Source organism: Sciurus vulgaris, assembly GCF_902686455.1.
Source record: "Sciurus vulgaris genome assembly, chromosome: 6".
Taxonomy (NCBI): Eukaryota; Metazoa; Chordata; class Mammalia; order Rodentia; family Sciuridae; genus Sciurus; species Sciurus vulgaris.
Genome location: NC_136466.1, coordinates 77,245,933 through 77,267,684, shown reverse-complemented (window position 1 = coordinate 77,267,684; position 21,752 = coordinate 77,245,933). Strand labels below are relative to the sequence as shown.

General features: G+C 33.3%; 1 protein-coding gene across 1 annotated transcript in view; it reads right to left on the bottom strand.

Moving 5' to 3' along the window:
• PJA2 (praja ring finger ubiquitin ligase 2) overlaps positions 1–21,752 on the bottom strand; it is a 70,659-nt gene that overhangs the window by 19,609 nt on the left and 29,298 nt on the right. The window contains exons 5-6 of the mRNA XM_079143521.1: positions 13,047–13,232; positions 1,154–1,339 (exon numbers count right to left, since the gene is read on the bottom strand). Coding sequence (XP_078999647.1) covers positions 1,154–1,339; positions 13,047–13,232 — 372 coding nt within the window. The remainder of the gene's footprint in view (positions 1–1,153; positions 1,340–13,046; positions 13,233–21,752) is intronic.

The window sequence follows — 21,752 nt, the reverse complement described above, 5'->3', positions numbered from 1 at the left end:
TGAGTCACATCCCCAGTCCTATTTTGTATTTTATTTAGAGACAGGGTTTCAATGAGTTGCTTATCACCTCACTGTTGCTGACATTGGCTTTGAACTTATGATCCTCTTGCCTCAGCCTCCCAAACTACTGGGATTACAGTATGTGCTAACATGCCCAGCTTAAATCACAATTCTTTAATCTGCTGAATACTCTGAGGAATTACTCAGCCTAACAGAGACAGAAGACCTCAGAATTAGGAAGCTCAGTAGGAAGGTGACAGGGAGACACAAGAGAGGGAGGAAAAGTAGGAACCTCAAAGTCAGCAAGGCTGAGACCAAGATCAACTGATATTCCATAATGTTTGGCAAGTCAGAAAATGCATTTTAGAGAACAGAATGTTTAAGGTGGAATTTAAAATTACACACCTTTGGTGAAACCCCACTTCTACATCTACAAAATTGTTGACAAAAGTTTTTTCTACATACATGACTTTTCCCCTCCTAGGAAGTAATAGGAAAGGGTAAAGGATCTCAAGGAGATGAGTTTCTTGTCTGAAGAAATAAAAAAAAAAAAAAAAAAAGTAGCTACCTTAGTGAGACCTTGTCTCAAAATAAAAAATGAAAAGGGCTGGGGATGTGACTTAAGTGGTTAAGTGCCCTTGGGTTCAAGCTCTGGTGCCAAAATAAAATAAAATAAAATAAAATAAAATAAAATAAAATAATCTTCCATATTCTACATATGGACAAGGAAAGGAAGGGCAGAGAAGAATAGTTATAATCTTAAGTTTGTTCTGATTCAATTGCATGTTTTTAAATTCTTCAAGTAGTATTCATTCGGAACCTATTTAAAAAGAAAAGACTATGCTAAGTACAATGCCCCATATATAGTAAATCAAAAAAGACCAAAACTCAAATTCCTAAGTGTACAAATAACTAGGTTGTAAGGTGAACTTCACGAGAGCTATAGGTCAAAGAAGGAAGAGGTCTCCAAGTGGAGCAAACAGGAGAGTCCATGTAGACAGTGTCATTTGAAATGAGCTTTGAAGGAGGAGATGACTAGTAGATGGGAAAATCAGAATATTCCTTATCTCAGAAATTCAATTCCTACAATTCAGAATCATGAATGCATTCTACCCTGAGCAATGACACAGGCTTATCACACTGTGCAACATACCTCCAGTCCACATCTAAGTCTTCACTCACACTGGAGTCGTCCTCAAGGTTGTTGTTACCATCCAACATGAAAGCTTCTGGCTGTGCAAACTCATTGGCAGGCTCATTTCCCTCATCACTGCTGCTTTCGTTGACTTCATTGTACTGTAACCAAGGAATTTCTCCCTCTTCCAAAGATGTCTGTTCCCTAATAGAAATATTTTAAAGGAAGAAAAAAATATTACCTAAGACATATCATTAACATTTTGTTGTGTTTTGTTTTGTTTTGGTACCAGGGATTGAACACAAGGGCATTTAACCACTGAGCCACATCTGCAGCCCTTTTATTTTTTATTTTGAGACAGGGTCTCACTAGATCGCTCATAGCCTTACTAGGTTGCAGAGGCTGGCTTTGAATCTGAGATTCTTCTCCTGAGCTGCTGGGATTACAGGTGTGAACCACTATGCCTGGCATTAACATTGTTTATTTTAAAGAATTCTATTTACTGCAGCTGGACTTTGTTCTTGAAGTACTAAGCTCTTGGTACTTCTATGATTCTAAAAAACTATTTTCCTAAATCACAGATTATTTTAAAAGGTAACAAATTTGTGTATAAAAAGTTCCTAATTATACAAAAACATGTTTGGGTTTATGAATTGTCTATTCTCCCACATTTCTGGAAGAAAAAACAAGAGAAATCCATGTTAGACTACTTGAATTTTTAAACATTGTTTTAGAGGTTTCCCTTCTCAGTTAAAATTCACATTCCTCAACCTGGCCTACAAGTGCCTGTGAAACTCATGCTTTCTTCACGGCCCCCTTCACTGTTTCTGCTCACTCTTGTTCCTGGTCTATTATGTTCCTAATCCTTTTGTTTATTCCTGGAACACATGGAAATCTCTTCTATCTTGGGAATATTTCTTCTACCTGAAAAAAAAAATTTTTTTTGCCAGATTTACATATTGTTACTTCCCTCTTGATATTAATGTCACATTGCATGCCAACTCCTCAAACAGGCCTAATTTAACACTCAGTTAAAGTAGCTCACCAGTTACTGGCTCTCTGCTGATTTAAATAGCACTCTGCTGATTTACATAGCACTCTGCTGATTTAAATTGTAGAATTTATTTTTAACTAGTATTTTCTTATTTGTTTATTGTCAGTCTACCACCAGTAGAATATAAGCTCACAGAAACAGGGGACAGACAAATCAATGGTATAGATCAAGAAAATAGGAGGTAAAGGGAGCACTTCAAAACAGAAGGAAAACGAATAGTCAAAAATAATATTGGGCTGGGGATATAGCTCAGTCGGTAAAGTGTTTGCCTTCCATGCACAAGGCCCTGAGTTCTAATCCCCAGCTCCACAAATAATAATAATAATAGTAATAGTAATAATATTGGGAGGCTAGAGTTGTGGCTCAGTGGTAGAGTACTTGCCTGGCATGTATGAGGTCTTGGGTTCAGTTCTCAGCACCACATATAAATAAATAAATAAATAAAAATAAAAGATCCATTGACAACTAAAAGAAATAGATTTATATGTAAATAAATATATAAGCAATATATATAAAATATATACATAAAAATAAATCTATTTCTTAAAAAAAAAAAAATGATACCAGGATGAGTGCAGTGGCACACACTTGTAATCCCAGCAGCTTGGCTGAGACAGGAGGATCTCCAGTTCAAAGCCAACTTCAGCAATGCCAAGGTATTAGGCCACTCAGTGAGACCCTGTCTCTAAAATATAAAATAGGGCTGAGGATGTGGCTTAGAGGTCGAGTGCCCAAGTTAAATCCCCGGCAACACCGCCCACCCCAAATGATATTTGGACACCTGAATGTTCACCTGGAGCCACAGAGGTTTAATCCTGATGACACTCTCCTTACATAAATTGCTTTCTTGCTGGGCACAATGGCACACACCTATTAATCCTAGCGACTTGGGAAGATGAGGGAGGATTGCGAGTTCAGCAACCTAAAAAAGCAACTTAGCAAGACCCTGTCTCTAAATAAAATATAAAACAGGCTGGGGATGTGGCTCAATAGTTAAGCACCCCTGGGTTCAAATCTAGATGCAAAAAAAAAAAACTTTTGTTTTTGAAATGCATGTGCATGTATATCCTATTACCATCATCACTAACATATAGAAGAACATATAGAAGTACTAGGATAATCATGAGAGAAAATTTTACAAGTCTCACGTCATCCTAAGCTCCTAAGCACAATGAAAAATCTTGAAGCATAAAGAGATTACTAAATTTCACAATATATATACTAAAGAAAATAGTCAAAAGGCCCAAATTTGGACACTAAGTTCAAATTGAGGTAGAAATTAATTTTAAAACACATGCGATACAGAGGGTATTTCCTTAATAGAAATGTAAAAACAAACCACTAAGGAAAGAAAAGATCAACATGTAGAAACAGAAGGGAGCAAAGTATATAATTATTTGACAGAAAAGAAAATTTAAATAGCTCTTAAATATATGAAGAGATGCTGTACCTCATGCATAATGTAAACTAAAATAACAGTGAAATATTATTTTCATTTTTATGATTGGTAAATGTAAAAAAATATATACTATTGGTAAAGAACTTTAATTTGTATAGTGTTTGTAGAAAAGTAACTGATACAACTTCTTTGTAAAGAAATGTCAATAGTTATAAATTGAGTGTTCTGCTTCTAGATACTTCTAAAAAAGTATATACAATGTTTTCTTTGTAGTATTACCTATAAAAATCGAAACTGAAAATATTTAAGTGTTCACCAATGAAAATTAGTATACCATACTATGTAGACTTTTAAGAATAAAAGAAATCTATATGTATAAATATTGAGTAATAAAAAAAACAGATCTACAAACAAAACGAAAACAAAAGGAAGGTGTTCACAGATACAATGTGCTGCCAGTTGCACAAAAAAATAAAGAAGTATATGCACATATGCTTTTATAGATATACAATATCTTTGGAAGCTCACAAATGAAATTGGTTACACTGCTTTTTTATTTTTAAACTATACAAATTCACTTTTTAGCAGGTATATTAGAATTTGTATTCTTTTTTTTTTGCAGTGGGGGGTGGGGTACTAGGGATTGAACTCGGGGGGCACTGGATTACTGAGTCACATCCCCAGTCCTATTTTGTATTTTTCATGTAGAAACAGGGTCTCACTGAATTGCTTAGCTCCTTGCTTTTGCTGAGGCTGGCTTTGAACTGGAGATCATCTACCTCAGCCTCCTGAGCAGCTGGGATTACAAGCAAGCACCACTCACCAGGCAGAATCCATATTCTTAAAATGTAGTTTTATTTTATCTATTTATCATGAGAAGTTAAACCAGAAAGAACTACTTGGCAATAAATTGTTAGCAATTCATTAAATATTTCTAAAACACTAAGGCCTGTATCATTAAAAGGTAAAGCTGTATTCACACTTACTAATCATATTTCGGAATGAGATCTCTTCAATTACTGTAAACTACAAGAGTGAAATGTGTAGTCATGTGAGTCATGTGACCAATCACTAAGGAGTCATACAGTTGCTTGTATATCAATCTGAAATATAGATAAAACTAACAGATGTCTAACATTTAACAAATGTTCAAATTGTGAAGGTTTTCTTAATTTCAACCACAAGAGTCCCTTTTTCCCTTTGGTTAAAGCCCTATTAGTATTTCATGGGCAAGTCAGAATTTTGAAAATGTACTAATTTATTATTATCTTCTAATTTTCTTTTCGCTCTACCTCAGACATTAGTCATTCCTTGATAGATGTAATCAGCCTGTTGGAATTACACATTTGACATTCAATGTACCCCATCATTCTGAATGAATATATCATTCTGCATTATTCTGGATGCAAAATGTATCAACTGGAAAAACACTTTTAGACCTATACATATCTTGGTAATATAAAAACTATTAAATAGTTACTCAGAAGTTACTGTTAAAAAATATAATCTAGATGTAGTCACAGATTCATCAAATAAGGCTGCTAGTTCTAAGAGCAAGTCTAAAAAGGAAAAATATGAATAAAACTAATTTGGCATTATAGCAGTGTAAAGGACTAATTTCGAATATCTGGGCTTCCTAAATTATCAATTTTTCAGACTGCAAAGAAACGAATAGAAGGTACTTTTGGAATTGATACCTAGAATATAAAAGGATGTTAATATTAGAGCAAAGTCTTGGCAAATTTGAATTTTAGTTTAGGTCTTAACAGATAAGGTTATATAACCATATAGGTTTCATATAAATGTATTTTGTAAAATATACAATTTGTACATTTCAGTTTTAAAAGAAGCTCTCATTTAGGGTTCTATTAATATTTAGTGCAAGCTTAACTTAGGGGAGTAAAAATAATGTATATAATTGGCCTTCTGCATTTTTAGGTTCTACATTGAAGGGTTCAACCAACCTTAGCTGAAAGCACTCAGAAAAAGAAATGTGACTGTAATAAGTTATATAAACTTTCCTTTTGTCATTATTCCCCATTTAATAAATTACAAGCATCACTGACATTATATTAGGTATTGTAAGTAATCTAGATGATTTAAAGTAGATGGGATGGGTAGGGTCAATGGTAGAATGCTCACTTAGCATGGATGAGGCCCTGGGTTCAATTCCAAACCCTGCCAAAATTAGAAAAATAAAGTATATGGGAGAATTGTGTAGATTATATGCAAATAACTACACCATTTTACACAAAGGACTTGAGCATCTATGGATTCTGATATTCTGATATTGGCAGAGGGTACCAGAAGCAATCCTTGAGTATATACTAGGACTATTATATATAAAAGAGACTCAGACAAGATCTACATGTAAGAATCAATGTATTTTAAATACACAGAAACAGAAGCTCCTTATGTACCCAAACCAATAAATGTTTTCTAAAGTAATTTCCAATACTAACCTGGAAATTTAGTAAAACAAGCTTATAAGAATTGGCATCTAATATGGTCAGTCTAATAAAATCAGAGAAATAGGCACAACAAAATATGCTTATTTCTTTAATTTTTTAATATCTAATATATACAGTGGATGTTTTCCTTTTGTGTAACATAATTAGACCCAATGAAAAATTAATCCCAAAATGGAATAGAGATACAAGGTTAAACTTAAAATTTCTAAGTAACAGATCTTTGTTCATACCTTGATGACAACACTGATCACACTGTATTCTAGCTCAACTGGTGACTCATCTGTCTCCTCCACTACACTGGGAGCCTCTAAAGGACACAGTGTTGTGACTCATCATGTAGACTCACCCTCTAACACATGCTTCACAATAATAGGTACTCTCTATCCTATGTTGTTGAATATAATTATAAATCCTTGAAAATAGCTTTTAAGAAACAATTCAACTATTAAATTTGGAAAAGTCCTTGGAAATTTTTGTTATTTCTAATTTACTCCAACAAAAAATACATTTCTTTTGTCTATTACAGACATATCACAACAACTGTAATTCCATGCTTCAGATATGTAACATAAACCTAAATTAAATAGACGGGTGAAAATAATTCAGTGTAAGAAATAAGTAACTTATGGGTTTTTTCAACTCAAAGAACAAAACTAAAATAAGAAATCATTGTGAATCTAAATAATTTGTAACGTCATTAATACTCCTACTACATAAGCAATTCTCATCTACATAATTTGCTTAAACATTTGATCTGTCTTTAATGATTCACTTTTGCGGAGAGGGGGGTACTAGGTAGTATTTAACTGAGGGACACTTTACCACTGAACTACATCCCCCAGTCCTATTTATTTATTTATTTATTTTGAGACAGGCTCTCACTAAGTTGCTGAGGTTGGCCTTGAATTTACAATCCTCCCATCTCAGTTTTCTGTGTTGCTGGGATTATAGGCATGTGCCACCATGCCTAACAATTCATTCTAAGTTGTAGAAACAGAAATAAAGAAATGAAAAATGTTTCAGTAGGTAGGTATGTTTAATTTGATTCAAACATTATGCAGTGTATACATGTATTTGAAATAACACATGGTACCCCTTAATATCAATTTTCATGGTTTTATGTGTTAAAAAATAAATTTAATTAAAAAGAAAGGCCTAACCACCCTCAAGAAAGAAATATTCATTCATGCTCCTACTTCACATCCTCTCCCAAGACTTGTCACTATGATTTCTGCAGAGCCTCAAAAAGGACTGAAGAAAAGGAGAAGAGACAGGGGCAGGGTTTCCAAGGGAGAGGGTAGTTCTGTGGGCTGGGGAAAGACCCTAGTATTGGGCTACAGAGGTAATGAAAGAGTTGGGAGAGAGAAACAGCATCCGCAGGGAGGAAGCAATGGGCCCTGCCATGGTTTTAATCTGTCCCCCAAAGTTCATATATCGGAAATTTAATCCCCAAACTCATATGCTGATTTTGGGCCTTTGGGAGGCAATCAGATTTGGATGAGGTTAAGAGGGTGGAGCACCATGATGACATTGGTGACTGTAACCAGCTGGCATGCTTGCTCTGTCTCACCATGCCCTCTGCCATGCTATAATGCAGAAAGACAGCCCTCATTAGATGCCAACACCATGCTCTTGGACTTCCCAGCCTAATAAGTCAAATAGACATCAATTTTTAAAAAATTAAAACAAACAAGATTCTGAACAATAGGGTCAAAAGTATCTTCAATTTTGTAGAGTTTGTGGCAGAAACAAATACCCCAAAGGAATGAAAGACTATAATTTTAAATTCTTCAAAAACTTCAGATATATTTACAGCAATTTGTTTTCTTCCTTTTTATATCTTTTTTCCTTTTATTATTTTCTCAGTGCACCATGGTAAGATCTCTACTAGGATGGTTATAAAAACAGTGCTAGCAAGCACACTTTTCTTAATTACTAATTGAAATTTAAGGAGGAAAAAATTTTAATACTTTCTTGTTGCAAATAATTTCTACTGATTTTGCTACAATTGCTGTAAATACAATAATAACAAGAAAATATTCAAATCTTAGTTTGAGTTTTCGTTATACAGATGAGGTGTTGAATAGTATTAAGTGATTTTTTTTCGCTACATCTACAGACTATGTATTATGGATATTCTCCTGTATTTTGTGATTAATGATAATTACAGATCTTCTATGTTAATTTACCTTCATATTTCTCAAACAAACCCAGATTGGTAATTTATTTTTCTTTTAAAAAATAAACATTCAGATTCCAAATAATTTTAGATTTGGGCATGTATTTTAATAAATGAAATAAGCTTAATTTTTTTTTTTTTTTTTAACATACACTTCTGTAATTAGGGTTACACTGGACTTACAGAATGAGCTTGAAGGAGTAGTTCTTTTTCCATTCTCTGGAAGAATTTACGTAAGAATGAAGTGATCTGATCCTGGACCAAAATCATCCAGATCAACTGTTTGTTCCATATGAACATTTTAAACAACTGATTCCATATTTTTAATAGTTTTAAGATTATGTAGACTTCCTTTTTTCTCTTAAGTTTGGTAAATTGTTTTTCTAGGAACTTGTCAGTATAAGTCTTCAAATTCACCACACAAAATTTACAATACTGATTTCAGTTTTATCCAAGCTTCATCTACTTCTGTTAATCTTTTCAAAATATCAACTTATGACTTCTTTGATCTTCAACTTTTTTCTACTTCATCAATGTTTGTGCTTTTACTAATACTAATTCTTATCTCCTATTGTTTTCTTTATTCTAATATTCCTTTACAAGTTAAAAGCACAGCTCCTTCATTGTTAGCTTCTTTTCTTTCTGTATTTTTTTCTTTTTTTTTTTTTTTTGGTACCAGGGATTGAACTCAGGGATGCTTAACCACTGAACCACATCCTCAACTCTTTTTATTTTTTTATATTGAGACAGGGTCTTGCTTAAGTTGCTTAGGGACTCAATAAATTGCTGAGGCTGGCTTTGAACTTGGATTCCTCCTGCCTTGGCCTCCAGAGTTGCTGGGATTACAAGTGTGTGCCACAACACCCAGTGACTTTTTCTTCTTTTCTACCATAAGCATTTATAGTCATAAATCTTCCTTTAAGTATTTTCACTGTATTCTATAAATTTTAACTGGTGGTATACTTATTATCATTGAGTTATAAACAATTTTAAATTTCTTTTATACTTTCTTCTTTGTTCTACTGACTATTTAAAGAAAGGATAACAATACATATAAGTATTTTTTGAAAAACAAGCTTTTGTTTTTGTGTTTTTGTTTTCTAAGTTAATTGTAGTCAGAGTACACAGACTGAATATTTGATTCTTTGGAAAGTGTTAACTTATACTTAATCGACTAAGCATATCTGGCCAAATTCTGATTTTTATAATTTGACTCTATTTCATTAGATGCATTAGGATTGGTATATTTATTTCCCTGGTAAGTTAGGTTTATTACCTTCAGTTGTGACTTTCTTTCTCTCTAATAATGTTTGTCTTTAAGTATACTTTATAACGCTACTGGGACTTTTCTGTTTTTTTTTTTTTTTTTTTTTAACTTTTGCTTAGTATTTGCCTAAAATATCATTTTCTAACTTTTAACTTTCTTTTTTAAAAATTTTAAATGTTTTCCATATTTCTATTGTTGTGTTATAATTATACATAATAGATTTATTTTTATATATTAATACATGCACACAATATAATTTGGTCAATATCATTTCCTCCCTTCCTCCCTCCTTCTAGTCTCCTTTGTCTACTGGTCTTCCTTGTATTTTCATGAGACCCTACCACCACCTTTTTCCCCATTTTTATCTTTAGCTTCTATATATGACAGAAAACATGACTGACCTTTGACTTTCTAAGTTTGGTCTATTTAGCTTAAAATAATGCTTTCAAGCTTAATCCATTTTTCTATAAATGACATAATTTCATTCATTCTTCTTTATGATTGAATAAAACTCCATTGTGCCTATATTCTACATTTTCTTTATCCATTCATCCACTGATAGACATTTAGGTTGATCCATAATTTGGCTATTGTGAATTGTGCTGCTTTATAAACATGAGTATGAATGTATTACTATAGTACTCTCAATTTAATTCTTTAGGATTAATACCCAAGAGTGGTATTACTGGGTCATATGGTGATCCCATTCCTAGTCTTTTGAGGAACCTCCATAATAATTTGCTTAGTTTTCAAAACAATAACTTATTAGTTATTTTTTAACATATTATTGTCTTAGTTCCATTATAGTAAGTAGCACAGTTTGTAACTTACTGTGTTTATATCTTGCTTATTATCTGTCTCTCCTACCTAGATTTTCTTAGAGTATTAATGTCAAGCAGGAAATTTATATAGTTTAAGAAGCATAAATTGCAACACTAGTCCAGGATGAAGAAGTGCTTTTTTCCCAAAGAAAACATAATTTACCAAAATAGATCCAAGGAGAAAATAAATATTAGAACCAAGAGGAAAAAAACTAAAATCATCAAAAAGGTATTCCCCTACACAAAGCCTAGATGATTTCACAAGCAAATATTAACAACCTTTAAAGGAATAAATAAGCCATTTAAACAACAGATGCAGAGGACAGAAAAAGAAGTCTACATTTTTTATTTAGCAAAGCAAATGCCAAACTGATACTAAAACTAAATTGTAGAAACAATGCCTTCTTAAGGTTCTCAACATAAAAGTACTATGCAAAATAACAGCAAACAGATTTCAACATTAAACCATGACTATGTGATTATGTTTGGTTTATTCAAATATTTGAATATTAGCAAATCTAAAAGGAGAATAATTTCTCAAGATCATCAGGCTGAAAGTAGAAAATCTTTATGATCATGTCCTTTGATGCTAAAAGAACTTTAATAAAAATCAGCAAAAACCCATAAAATAATAAAGGTAGATATGTCCTTGGTGATTAAAAAAAGAACCCATCAGACCAGAGACCCTGCATCTTATAAAAGAAAAAGTAGGTCCAAATCTTCAACTTGTTGGCTTAGGATCAGACTTCCTTAACAGAACTCCCATAGCACAAGAAATAAGAGCAAGAATCAATAACTGGGATAGATTCAAACTAAAAAGCTTTCTGTCAGCAAAGGAAACTATCAGCAATGTGAAAAGAGATCCTACAGAGTGGGAGAAAATCTTTGCCACTCATACTTCAGATAGAGCACTAATTTCCAGAATATATAAAGAACTCAGAAACTCTACACCAAGAATACAAATAATCCAATCAACAAATGGGCTAAGGAAATGAACAGACGCTTCACAGAAGATCTACAAACAATCAACAGATATATGAAAAAATGTTCAACATCTCTAGTAATAAGAGAAATGCAAATCAAAACTACCCTAAGATTCCATTTCACCCCAATTAGAATGGTGATTATCAAGAATACAAGCAACAATAGGTGTTGGCGAGGATGTGGGGAAAAAGGTACCCTCATACATTGCTGGTGGGGCTGCAAATTAGTGTAGCCACTCTGGAAAGCAGTGTGGAGATTCCTTAGAAAACTTGGAATGGAACCACCATTTGACCCAGCTATCCCACTCCTTGGCCTATACCCAAAGGACTTAAAATCAGCATACTACAGAGATACAGCCACATCAATGTTCATAGCTGCTCAATTCACAATAGCCAGACTGTGGAACCAACCTAGATGTCCTTCAATTGATGAATGGATAAAGAAACTATGATATATATATACACACACACACACACACACACACAATGGAATGTTACTCAGCCATAAAGAATGATAAAATTATGGCATTTGCAGGCAAATAGATGAAATTGGAGAATATCATGCTAAGTGAGATAAGCCAATCTCAAAAAACCAAAGGACGGATGATCTCGCCAATAAGCGGATGATGACACATAATGGGGGGTAGGAGGGGGGTAAGAATGGAGGAAGGAGGGACTGTATAGAGGGAAAAGAGTGGTGGTAGGGGTGCAGTGGGGAAAAGAACCCATGTGTGTAGGCATATACACATACTTGTGCCGGAGAGAGAAATCAACATACACTTGCTTTACTGGGGAAATATTAGAATAAGTAATGGTACACCATGAGCCACAGGTTATTTACAGCCTGACACCATTTTTGTAAATAAACTGTTATTGGAACACAGCTACAACCATTCATTCATCTATTTGCATATTGCCTATAGCTACTTTTATACAACATAAGTCTGAGGAGCTGCAAGAGAGACTGGCACACAAAACATAAAATAATATATGGCCCTTTACAAGGTAAGTCTGACAACCCCTAGACAAGGAGCATTCCCATTAAAGTCAGGAAAAGTCAAAGATGTTTATCATTAATGATTGATGTTTTGATGGCAATCAGACAAGATTATTATTAAATCTTTAGTTTTTGCAACTGTTTCCATTTCTGTGAAACAAACACTGATTTCCCTCTTGAGGTTACCCATTCTCCCTGGCCAATGACTCACGTGTATAGTGATGACAACTCTAATTTACTCATTCCTAATTCAATTAAAATGACATTTTATTTTATTTATTTTTCTGGTACTGGAGATTGAACCCAGGGGCACTTTCCCACAGAGCTAGATCCCCAGCCCCTTTTATTTTTTATTTTAAGACAGGGTCTCACTAAGTTGCTTAGGGTCTCCCTAAGTTGCTGGGACTGGCCTTGAACTTATGATCCTCCTGCCTGGCCTTCCTGAGTTGCTGGGATTACAGGCATGTGCCACCTCACCCAGTTTAAACTGACCTTTTAATTGCACAAGTTCTCTTTACAAAGCAAAGCGACAGCATACATTATTATCCCTGTAGAAGATAATGGATAGTATTCTTAATTGATCCTTTTAAAAGCATCATGAAAAAAATCAGAAGAGCCTGCTGGTTCTACATGGGGTTTTTAAAGGTAATTTAGTAGCATACCCAACATCTAAATGTGATGTATAACATTACTGTATAATACACATTTTAAAAAAAGTAAATATGACTGTTTGAACATACCCTTCCTGAAGAGATAATTCGTGGTTTTCTTCTTCAGGGCCACTGCTATCACTCTGTAGCTCTGGCTCATTCTCATCTTTTCCTGGCAGAGTCTCCCAGCTTTCGTCACTTGAGGACTGATCTTTTTCTGTACCAGAAAATCGATGGGGCAAAGAAGCAGACCATTCTCCATCACTACATTCTGAACTGTAAATCAAAACAAACAAAATAAACTATCATTATATGTTCAGTTAGTTTTATCATTTGGAGTGTTAACCAGGCCTCATGGTAGAGAGAGGACTGCTAGTGTCACACATGCTTAGGTGCTAATTCAATTTTTTAGATATTTTTTAAATATTCAGAAATAGATTCAGCAGAAGGTAATTCTTTCAAATGAGCATGGCATATGGCAAATTACAGACATATCACTTTTCTTTTTTTCTTTCACTGAAGCATATAACTCCATTGTGCCTACATTTAGGCTTTTCATAGTTTTGGCATATTTCTAAATAATATTTTTAATAAAATTTGGTAGTCACAAATGCTATCTGGATTAAATAATAAATGTACTGTTCATCTGATCTGACTGAAAAAATTTTCTAATTACATAATGACAAGTAATGCCTTACATTCTATGAATAAGTATCAAGTATTACTATGTAGTAAAAGTTTATTTTCTTCCTCCTTTTTCACACACACACAAACTTTTAAAAGGAAAGATTCAAATTCATAAGAAGGAGCACTGAACAAACATGAATTTTAGTTCAACAGAACATATAGATAGGAAAACAAAAGGTTAAATAAAGAGAATTAATAATGAACCTCATAAAATTTAGAAAATTACTTCAGATTACATTTCATTTGGTTAATTTGGTCATACATTTTACTCTTTCGGGGGGAGGGGGCTACTTGCTTGTTTACTTTTTGGTGACACTGGGGATTTCTACCACTGAGATATACTCCCAGCCCTTTTTCAATTTTTTTATTTTGAGACAGGGTCTTGCTAAATTGATGAGGCTGGTCCTTTGGAGTCACTGGGATTACAGACATGTACCACAAAGCCCACCTTATCTTAGCTTTTAAGAACTAGTCATCTTGTACTACCAAAGGCTAAGATATTATTAATTAATGTTGAAATAAGTCTTACGTGTCCTCCACCCAACATTCTGGTCAAGAATCTACTTAAAACCAGGCTCTGTGGTGCATGCCTGTAATCCCAGTGGATTGGGAGGCTGAGCAGGAGGATCTCAAGTTCAAAGTCAACCTTGGCAACTCAGTGAGACCCTATCTCTAAATAAAATACAAAAAAAAAAAAAAGAAAGAAAGAAAGAATGAAAGAAAGAAAGAAAGAAGAAAGAAAGAAAGAGGAAAGAAGAGAAAATAAAAAGAAAAGAAAAGAAAGAAAAAGAAGGACTAGGGATGTGGCTCAGTGGTTAAGTTAATCTGACTCCTTCAATTCACTTAAAAAATACATTCTGAGTATCATTATCATTTCATTTCAACTTATATTATATGGTACATTTCTAGTGTAATACTCCAAAAACCTTTAATAGCTCTTTCTTTCTTATAACAGTATTTCATAAACTTAAGCCTTGTGTCTATCATCCTCACAATTTTGCTATAGCTGCATAATAACACTGTGTCCTAAGGAACAATAGGTGAGAGAGAACACAGGTTCTGGAATCAGCTTGTCTAGACTTGAATCTACCACTTACTAGTACTGAAAACATTGATGTGCCATTATATCCTCATTATCAGGTGAAAATAATGTAGTGTCTAGTAACTCAGTGAGTTCATCTGAGAGGTTAATGAGTTAATATTTATGAATTAGTTTAACAGGACCTGGAAAATAATAAGACATTACTCTAAGTATACATATAACTATATGACCAGTGGAGTTCCACATCACATGCAAGCAAAAAAGAATGAGAAATTACACTCCATCTATGTATGATGTATCAAAGTACATTCTACTGTCATGTACAACTAATTAGAACAAATAAAAAATCAAAATAAATAAATAAATCAATCTCACGTTTAACATGCCAGTTATATTTTTAAAAATTCTCATTCAAATAAACAAGCAAAGACTAAAATTAAAAACACATCTATGTACCACTTGATGTATTTCACCCACTTTGGAAAAACTGGCATACAGAATAAAAATGTTAAACTTCTTTGAGAACCATTATGATTCATTACACTATGATTTCAGTACATCCTTACATCCAACTCTTACCTTAGATAAATGCTCAATTACAAACCCTATTCCCAAAGCAAAAACTTTTGCCACAACCATTTTTCTCATCAAGAACCTTCACAAAAACTTCACCTTATTTTCCCCACTTAGGACTAGATCACCTCATTACTTTCAAGATCCTTCTATGTAAAATTGCACCTTCTGTTTTTCAATTATTTCATGGACTAGAATTCTTGCTTTTTTAGTCCAACTCATTATAGTGAAGCTGCTTCTTTAATGTTGTTTATTTTTCATAAATGTTAAATAAAATTTGTGGGAGGTCTTGGACCTGTAAACCGAACTGGGTTCATCAACCCAAACCGATAGTTTAAATCACAGAAAGTAAGCTTTGGTTGGCTGTAGGAAGTCCTGCAGTCAATAAACTAAGATGTAATCAAGTGACCAACCAATGAACTAAGTTGTGGTTCAATTAAATTGTTTTGCATTTCTCATCTCTTTCTACAAATGCTATCTAATCACATTGTTTGTATGGGTTGAACTAGAAGTTGCCCAATTCATGAATTGTTTTTGTTTTGCTCAAATAAACTCTACTAAATTTAATTGGTCTAAGGAATCTCCTTTTTTTATGAAGTTCAAAGTCATAATTTCTTTAATAATTTACCAGTAGTCTCCAAGGAGACTGAAAAATAAAGTGCTTATAAACTCTTGGAAGGTACTAAAGACTGTACAACCACATGATTTTAAATAGAGAAATTTTAGTTTGCAATTAGCTATTTGAAAAGAGCCAATAATTAACATTGTTGAATATGTTCCAAAAATTGCATTTCTGATGAGAGGTATTAGTATATGAACAATTTCTATTACTATTTCATTGTCAATGTTATTTTCTCTGACAAATTTCAAACAATGTTTATTACCAATTTGTAGCTCTAAAAGACTAAACTGATTCAGAGTGATAATCAAGGGAGACTATTCAGCTATAATACAGATTTTCTAATATTTAAAAAAAATTAAACAAAAACCCTACTATGGGCAATTTCTTTACTAAATAAACAAAGCACTATATTTAATATCAAGTCAAAGTTCCAGTCACTACTGCCTTTTTCTTAGCCTTGGTGGTAGAACTCCATATTGGTAAGAGCAAGATTTGGGTTAGAATCTGTCTCAGTTATTTACTAGTGATGCAAGCTTGAGCAATAAACTTCACTGAGGTCACTTTTCCTCATTTATGAAATAAGTATATAAATTTTTGCTTTTCAAGTCTGCAGTGATGTTTCGATGAATACTGCAGACAAAATAGTATAATTTTTGGAAACAGTGAACATTTTAAAAAGACAATCGTTACTTTTTTCATAACACAATCTGTCTTTTCAGACATTTTAGTGGATTTTCTACCAGTACACCACTATTTTCTTTTTTTATTTTTTTTTTTAAACCAAAGAAAATCTACTCTACATCCTCTGGTTTGTATTTAATGACAATATCAGCCTCCTGGTCACCCAGTCAACTTCTGTCTTCTTTTATACCAGAGGTCACACTCTGGTCATCAGTCAAGCTAGGTCACCTCCCTACCTTCTCAAGATCCAAAATATGAGGGATTTTTCTTTTCTTTTTTTTTTGTACTTTTACATGGCTATATAAGTTCCTACATAATATTCTTGATTTTGCTTTTGGTCCACAAAACCTAAAATATTTACTATATGGATATGGATACCCTTTAAGGAAAGTATGCAGACCTCTGATGTCCAGGAAAGAGTTAGCAAAGAAGAAACCAACATAGCTCAATGGAAGAGGGACTGTAGGGAATGATGAATAAACAGGCTGAATAATAACAGAGAAGTCAAGAAAAATGCACACTGAGAAAAGAGGAACAGATGGGGAAATTAGGAGGTCACTGTTAACATTAGAGAATACAGAAATAATATGGGAAATGGGATTTTCAGGCAATTAAGAATGGATTGTGACAGAATAGAAATACAAGATGTGGAATATTAACTATAAAAATTTAGTAGTGGAAGAGAAAAACACAAACAAGTGTTAGCAGAGCTAGATAAAGTGAAAGTTTTGCCTAGGATTTAGAAAAATTCAAGCTTGAGAAATAGAAAAATGCAACCTAGGGGCAAGGATAATGTGTCAAAAGTAACTATCAGCACAGAATGAGAAAAACTACTTTTTTGTTGAAGAAAAAATTAAAAATACAAATGGATACTAACATATTCTAATACAAAGGAAACAACGTTCACATTTATTTCAACCTATCTAGAAAAGCAAGGAAACAAAGTTATCTACTAAGATTGACAGGAATATATGGAATGAAAAACAAAAAGAAAAGATTTAAAAATATTTTCACTGACAGAAAGCAACAGAATAAATAGAATTTTAAAAGCAGATGAGTTAAGCATTTTAAAATTTTCGAAGTAAAAACCAAAGTAAAGAACTCTTTGATCTTCTTATGGTTTTTCATTAGGATCTTTCCCAAGAAGCACTTAAAAAGTGACATTCAAAAGCAGACAGCTTACTCAAATGTTACCACTTTACCCATTCAGTTATGAAGCAAAGGAACTTTTTTCACATAAGAGTAAAATTATAAGATTTGATTTATAGACAGACAAAAATAATTTAGGTATAAATTCAAGCAGAAATAAGATTTCTAAGTAAAATCAACCACAGCAATCTTTCATTCCCTAATTTCCCAAGGAAATGATAGGTTTATCTTTTCTGGCATTTATCACAGGTTTTTATAAAACTCTATAGAGGAACCTAGAGAAAAGTGAAATTTTAGAAAATTTTCTTATCTGACAGTATTTTAAGCATTCTGGGACATTTCACCACTACTAATATTGACCTGTGATGCAATACACTGATAAGGAACTGAATATGTTCAAATACAAAAGGCTGCTTAAAGTTAGTTTAAAAGGCCTAGATGTCTGTGCTTTTTTGAATTGTGCCTCTTACTTTCTTTTTCCTTTATACCAGGATGTTGTAATACTCTTAACTCCTCAGCATGCCTGAGGAACATATCCATTTATCATGAATTTACTAAATTTCTGTGAACTTGAAAAAAAGATAAAAAAGGTTTGCTGAAATGCTGCAGAATGTGCTTAAAGATCTTTGTTTAGGCTGCTCATAGATGTTTTACTTATTGCTGTGGTTGTCAAGTGATCTTTTTTCATAATCTCAACTAACAAACAGAATACGAAAAAGCTTAATAGTCTCACAACAATGTGTGTGTATATTTTGTCTTCAGAAGACTGGTGAATAACATGCGTACAGGGATCACTATTATTATACATTTATAGAGCTCCTGAAATAAAGCCTAGCTGGCACTTAAGAATCTTCCAGTAAACTTTATTGAAATCAATATATCAAGTTGAAATCAACTAAATGATGAATATTCATTTTGTTCTCCCAACAATATCAAAAAAATAGCTGTCCTGACGTTTTCCCTTAATTATTATTATTATTTTTTAAACATTTTCAAAGGAACGTTAAGTCCTAGGGACAGAAAAATTCTAAAAGAAACCGCAAGTGCTATAAGAAATGATCAGTAGATGGCATGCCTCTCTTCAAAACAGTTAGGCCCAAGGTTAACATGTGCTAGTATTGCTCAAAGTTTTTTTAAATTTGACATCTTATCCTCAGTTACTCAAGTTCTCGGGTATATTTCAAAAGGGCAAGGTGCTAACCTTAGCTCTTTGGTCTAATTCCAAGTCTGGTAATTATATGCTGTCTATTAAAATTCCCTTTGCAGTTCTAATTTAATAAGGTGGTGCTCTATTTCTGTCAAACAGCCTAGAGCAATGCTACCAACTGCAATGCTTATCCCCATAGAATGTAACATTTCAGATGTGATTAAGTGATCAGTTAGAATTTTTCAGGGAGGAAGGTGATCACGCATTCATTAAAATATTTTTCCACACAGAAAAAATATCCATATTTTAAAAAAAGTGGCCCAAGTTCCAATATCTAAAAATGTCACAATAAATTTTAGTTATGTTCTTGGTAAGTGTTTTATTTGTTGCCCTTTTATTCATTTTTTATTTTATTTTGAACTGGGATTGAACCCAGGGATGCTCTTTACCACTGAGCTATATCCCCAGTCCTTTTTAATTTTTTTTCTTTTAGTTGTTGATGGATCTTTATTTTATTTATATATATATATATATATATATATATATATATATATATATATATATATGCAGTGATGAGGCTCAAACCCAAGGCCTCATACAAGCTAGGCAAGCACTCTACCACTGAGCCACAACCCCAGACCCTGCCCCATTCTGTCTTTTTATTTTCCACTTGGGATAGGTTCTCACTAAATTGCTGAGGTTGGCCTTGAACCTGCAATCTTCCTGCCTCAGCCTCTGGAGTTGCTGGGATTACTGTCATCTAACACCATTCCAACTTGAGTGCTTTTATAATACAAACATGACAGAAAACAAACAGTTCAAGTATATCATCTTTAGTATTACAAAGCAGAGAAATCAACTCAAACAAAACAAAACAAAAGCTCACAGGCTCAAATTAAGAATCAGTTCTTTATACTTTCTTTCTCAAGAAACTGAGAAAAGTAGAATCACTGTTTCCCTATTTCTCTAATCTGCTAATATCATAGCTGCACAGGGGAACAGTAAAACATCAGGCAGATGAATAAGGGGCAAAATAAAACTAAATAGAAGAGTATGGCTACTCAATTTTAACCTTCAGAGGCATCACTTTAAAAAGCACCCTTGCAACTATGATACTGGGAAGGGAGTAAGTGGACAAGAACAGGACAAAGCATAGAAAAAAATTTACTCCTTGAAACTCTTCTGACTACTGAAATAAGGTCCTAAATATAAGTTAAAACATATATGCAAATACAAGTGGAATGGAAAGTGCAACCACTATGCTTGAGAACTTTTTCTGTGATTCTTAAAAAAACAAAAAACACCCAAGTTGTTACTAGCATTTCAATGTGTCTTAAATAATGCTACAAAATCAGTTCCATCATTATGGCACACCCCAACTAAAAGTTCTGTAAGTCATTGTTACTAATGTTTCTATTAACTGTGTTTTTCTTATTTGTTAAAACAAAACCAAAAACAAACAAAAAAAGTCATTGTTCATAATGCTGACATATCACTTCAGAAAAAAAATTACAATAAGATATACTAAGAAAACATCCTGTAACCATTTAAAGTCCAGAGTCCTCCTAGGCAAAGTAACATTTCCACTGCTGGCGAAGTTCAATCAATCCCTGGTACCAAAACAAAAACAAAACAACCCAAACCCAGGAGCTAAAGAAACTACCCTTTCTCTTAAGGTTGGCAAACAACATGATATTTCATTAACTTCTTCACGTGATGTTCAACCTGACCATAAAAAGCAAGCAAAACTCAGAGGTTTCCTTTTTTGATTAGTGTGTCCACAATGGTGAAAGCACAGTCAAGTTAAGCTATTTTCTTCTAAGAAGGAAAAATGTAACTAAGAAAAAAATACAACCTTATATTTTCCAAAAGATAGATTATCAAAGACTTCTTTTATAGTAACCTAGAGATACAAGAGAGGTTCGAAATCCAATCCAAAAATCTTAGGGCTGTATATGTTGGGGAATTTAGATACCACCCTCACCACCCTCCACACACACCAGGTTTAGAAATACTGTTTAACAACCCCCAAAGACATCCAGGCCAGCCACCAATAATTGAATACATTCATATTCTGTAGAGGAATGTATGAATACTTGAAAAAAGGGCCTCGTTTTACTTCAAATTCAGATCAGCTATCAAAAAGGTTAATACTGGGTCAAGTTTTTGTAGACAATTTCTGTTTTTAGAACTTTGTGAATTTTGAATAAAAGACTGTAGACTCAAACTGAAAAAACGTAAGTCAAGCAAAACTTCGTAACCAAATTTACCACACTAGGCCAGTGCATGCCTATAATCTCAGTGACTCATAAGTCTGAGACAGGAGGATCACTAAGCAACTCAGGGAGACCCTGTCTCTAAATAAAATACAAAACAGTTTGGGGATGTGGCTCAGTGGTTGAGGGCCCCTGAGTTCAATTTCCAGTTACCCTCCCCCATCAGAAAAAACCTCAATAGACTAAAATTATCTGTTATCCCTTAAAGCTTATAAGCTTCAAGACAGCAGTATAAATTATATTTTAGTTGTTTTCTAAAATATTTTATACATACTATATTATAGGAGCTTAATTCATACTTAAAAATCAAATTTTATGACATGAAATAAAATCCATAAATTCATTCATAGTCAAAATGATAAATTTCTTCCTTTATACCACTGTTTAATATAAAAAAGAATGATTATTTTACTGGTTAATAAATTGCACTGTCAGGCTTGCATCTAGTTTAAAAGGATGCATGAAAGTCTGGATTCTGATGTGGTGAAAATTCACCAGTTTTACAAATAAATTCTCCATTTCTTTCTGATGTTCTATTGTTTGGGACAAAACAGAATCATGTATGTAAAATGAGTCAGAATGCTGAGTGTAAGAAAAGTTAAACGTTGTCTTAAAAATA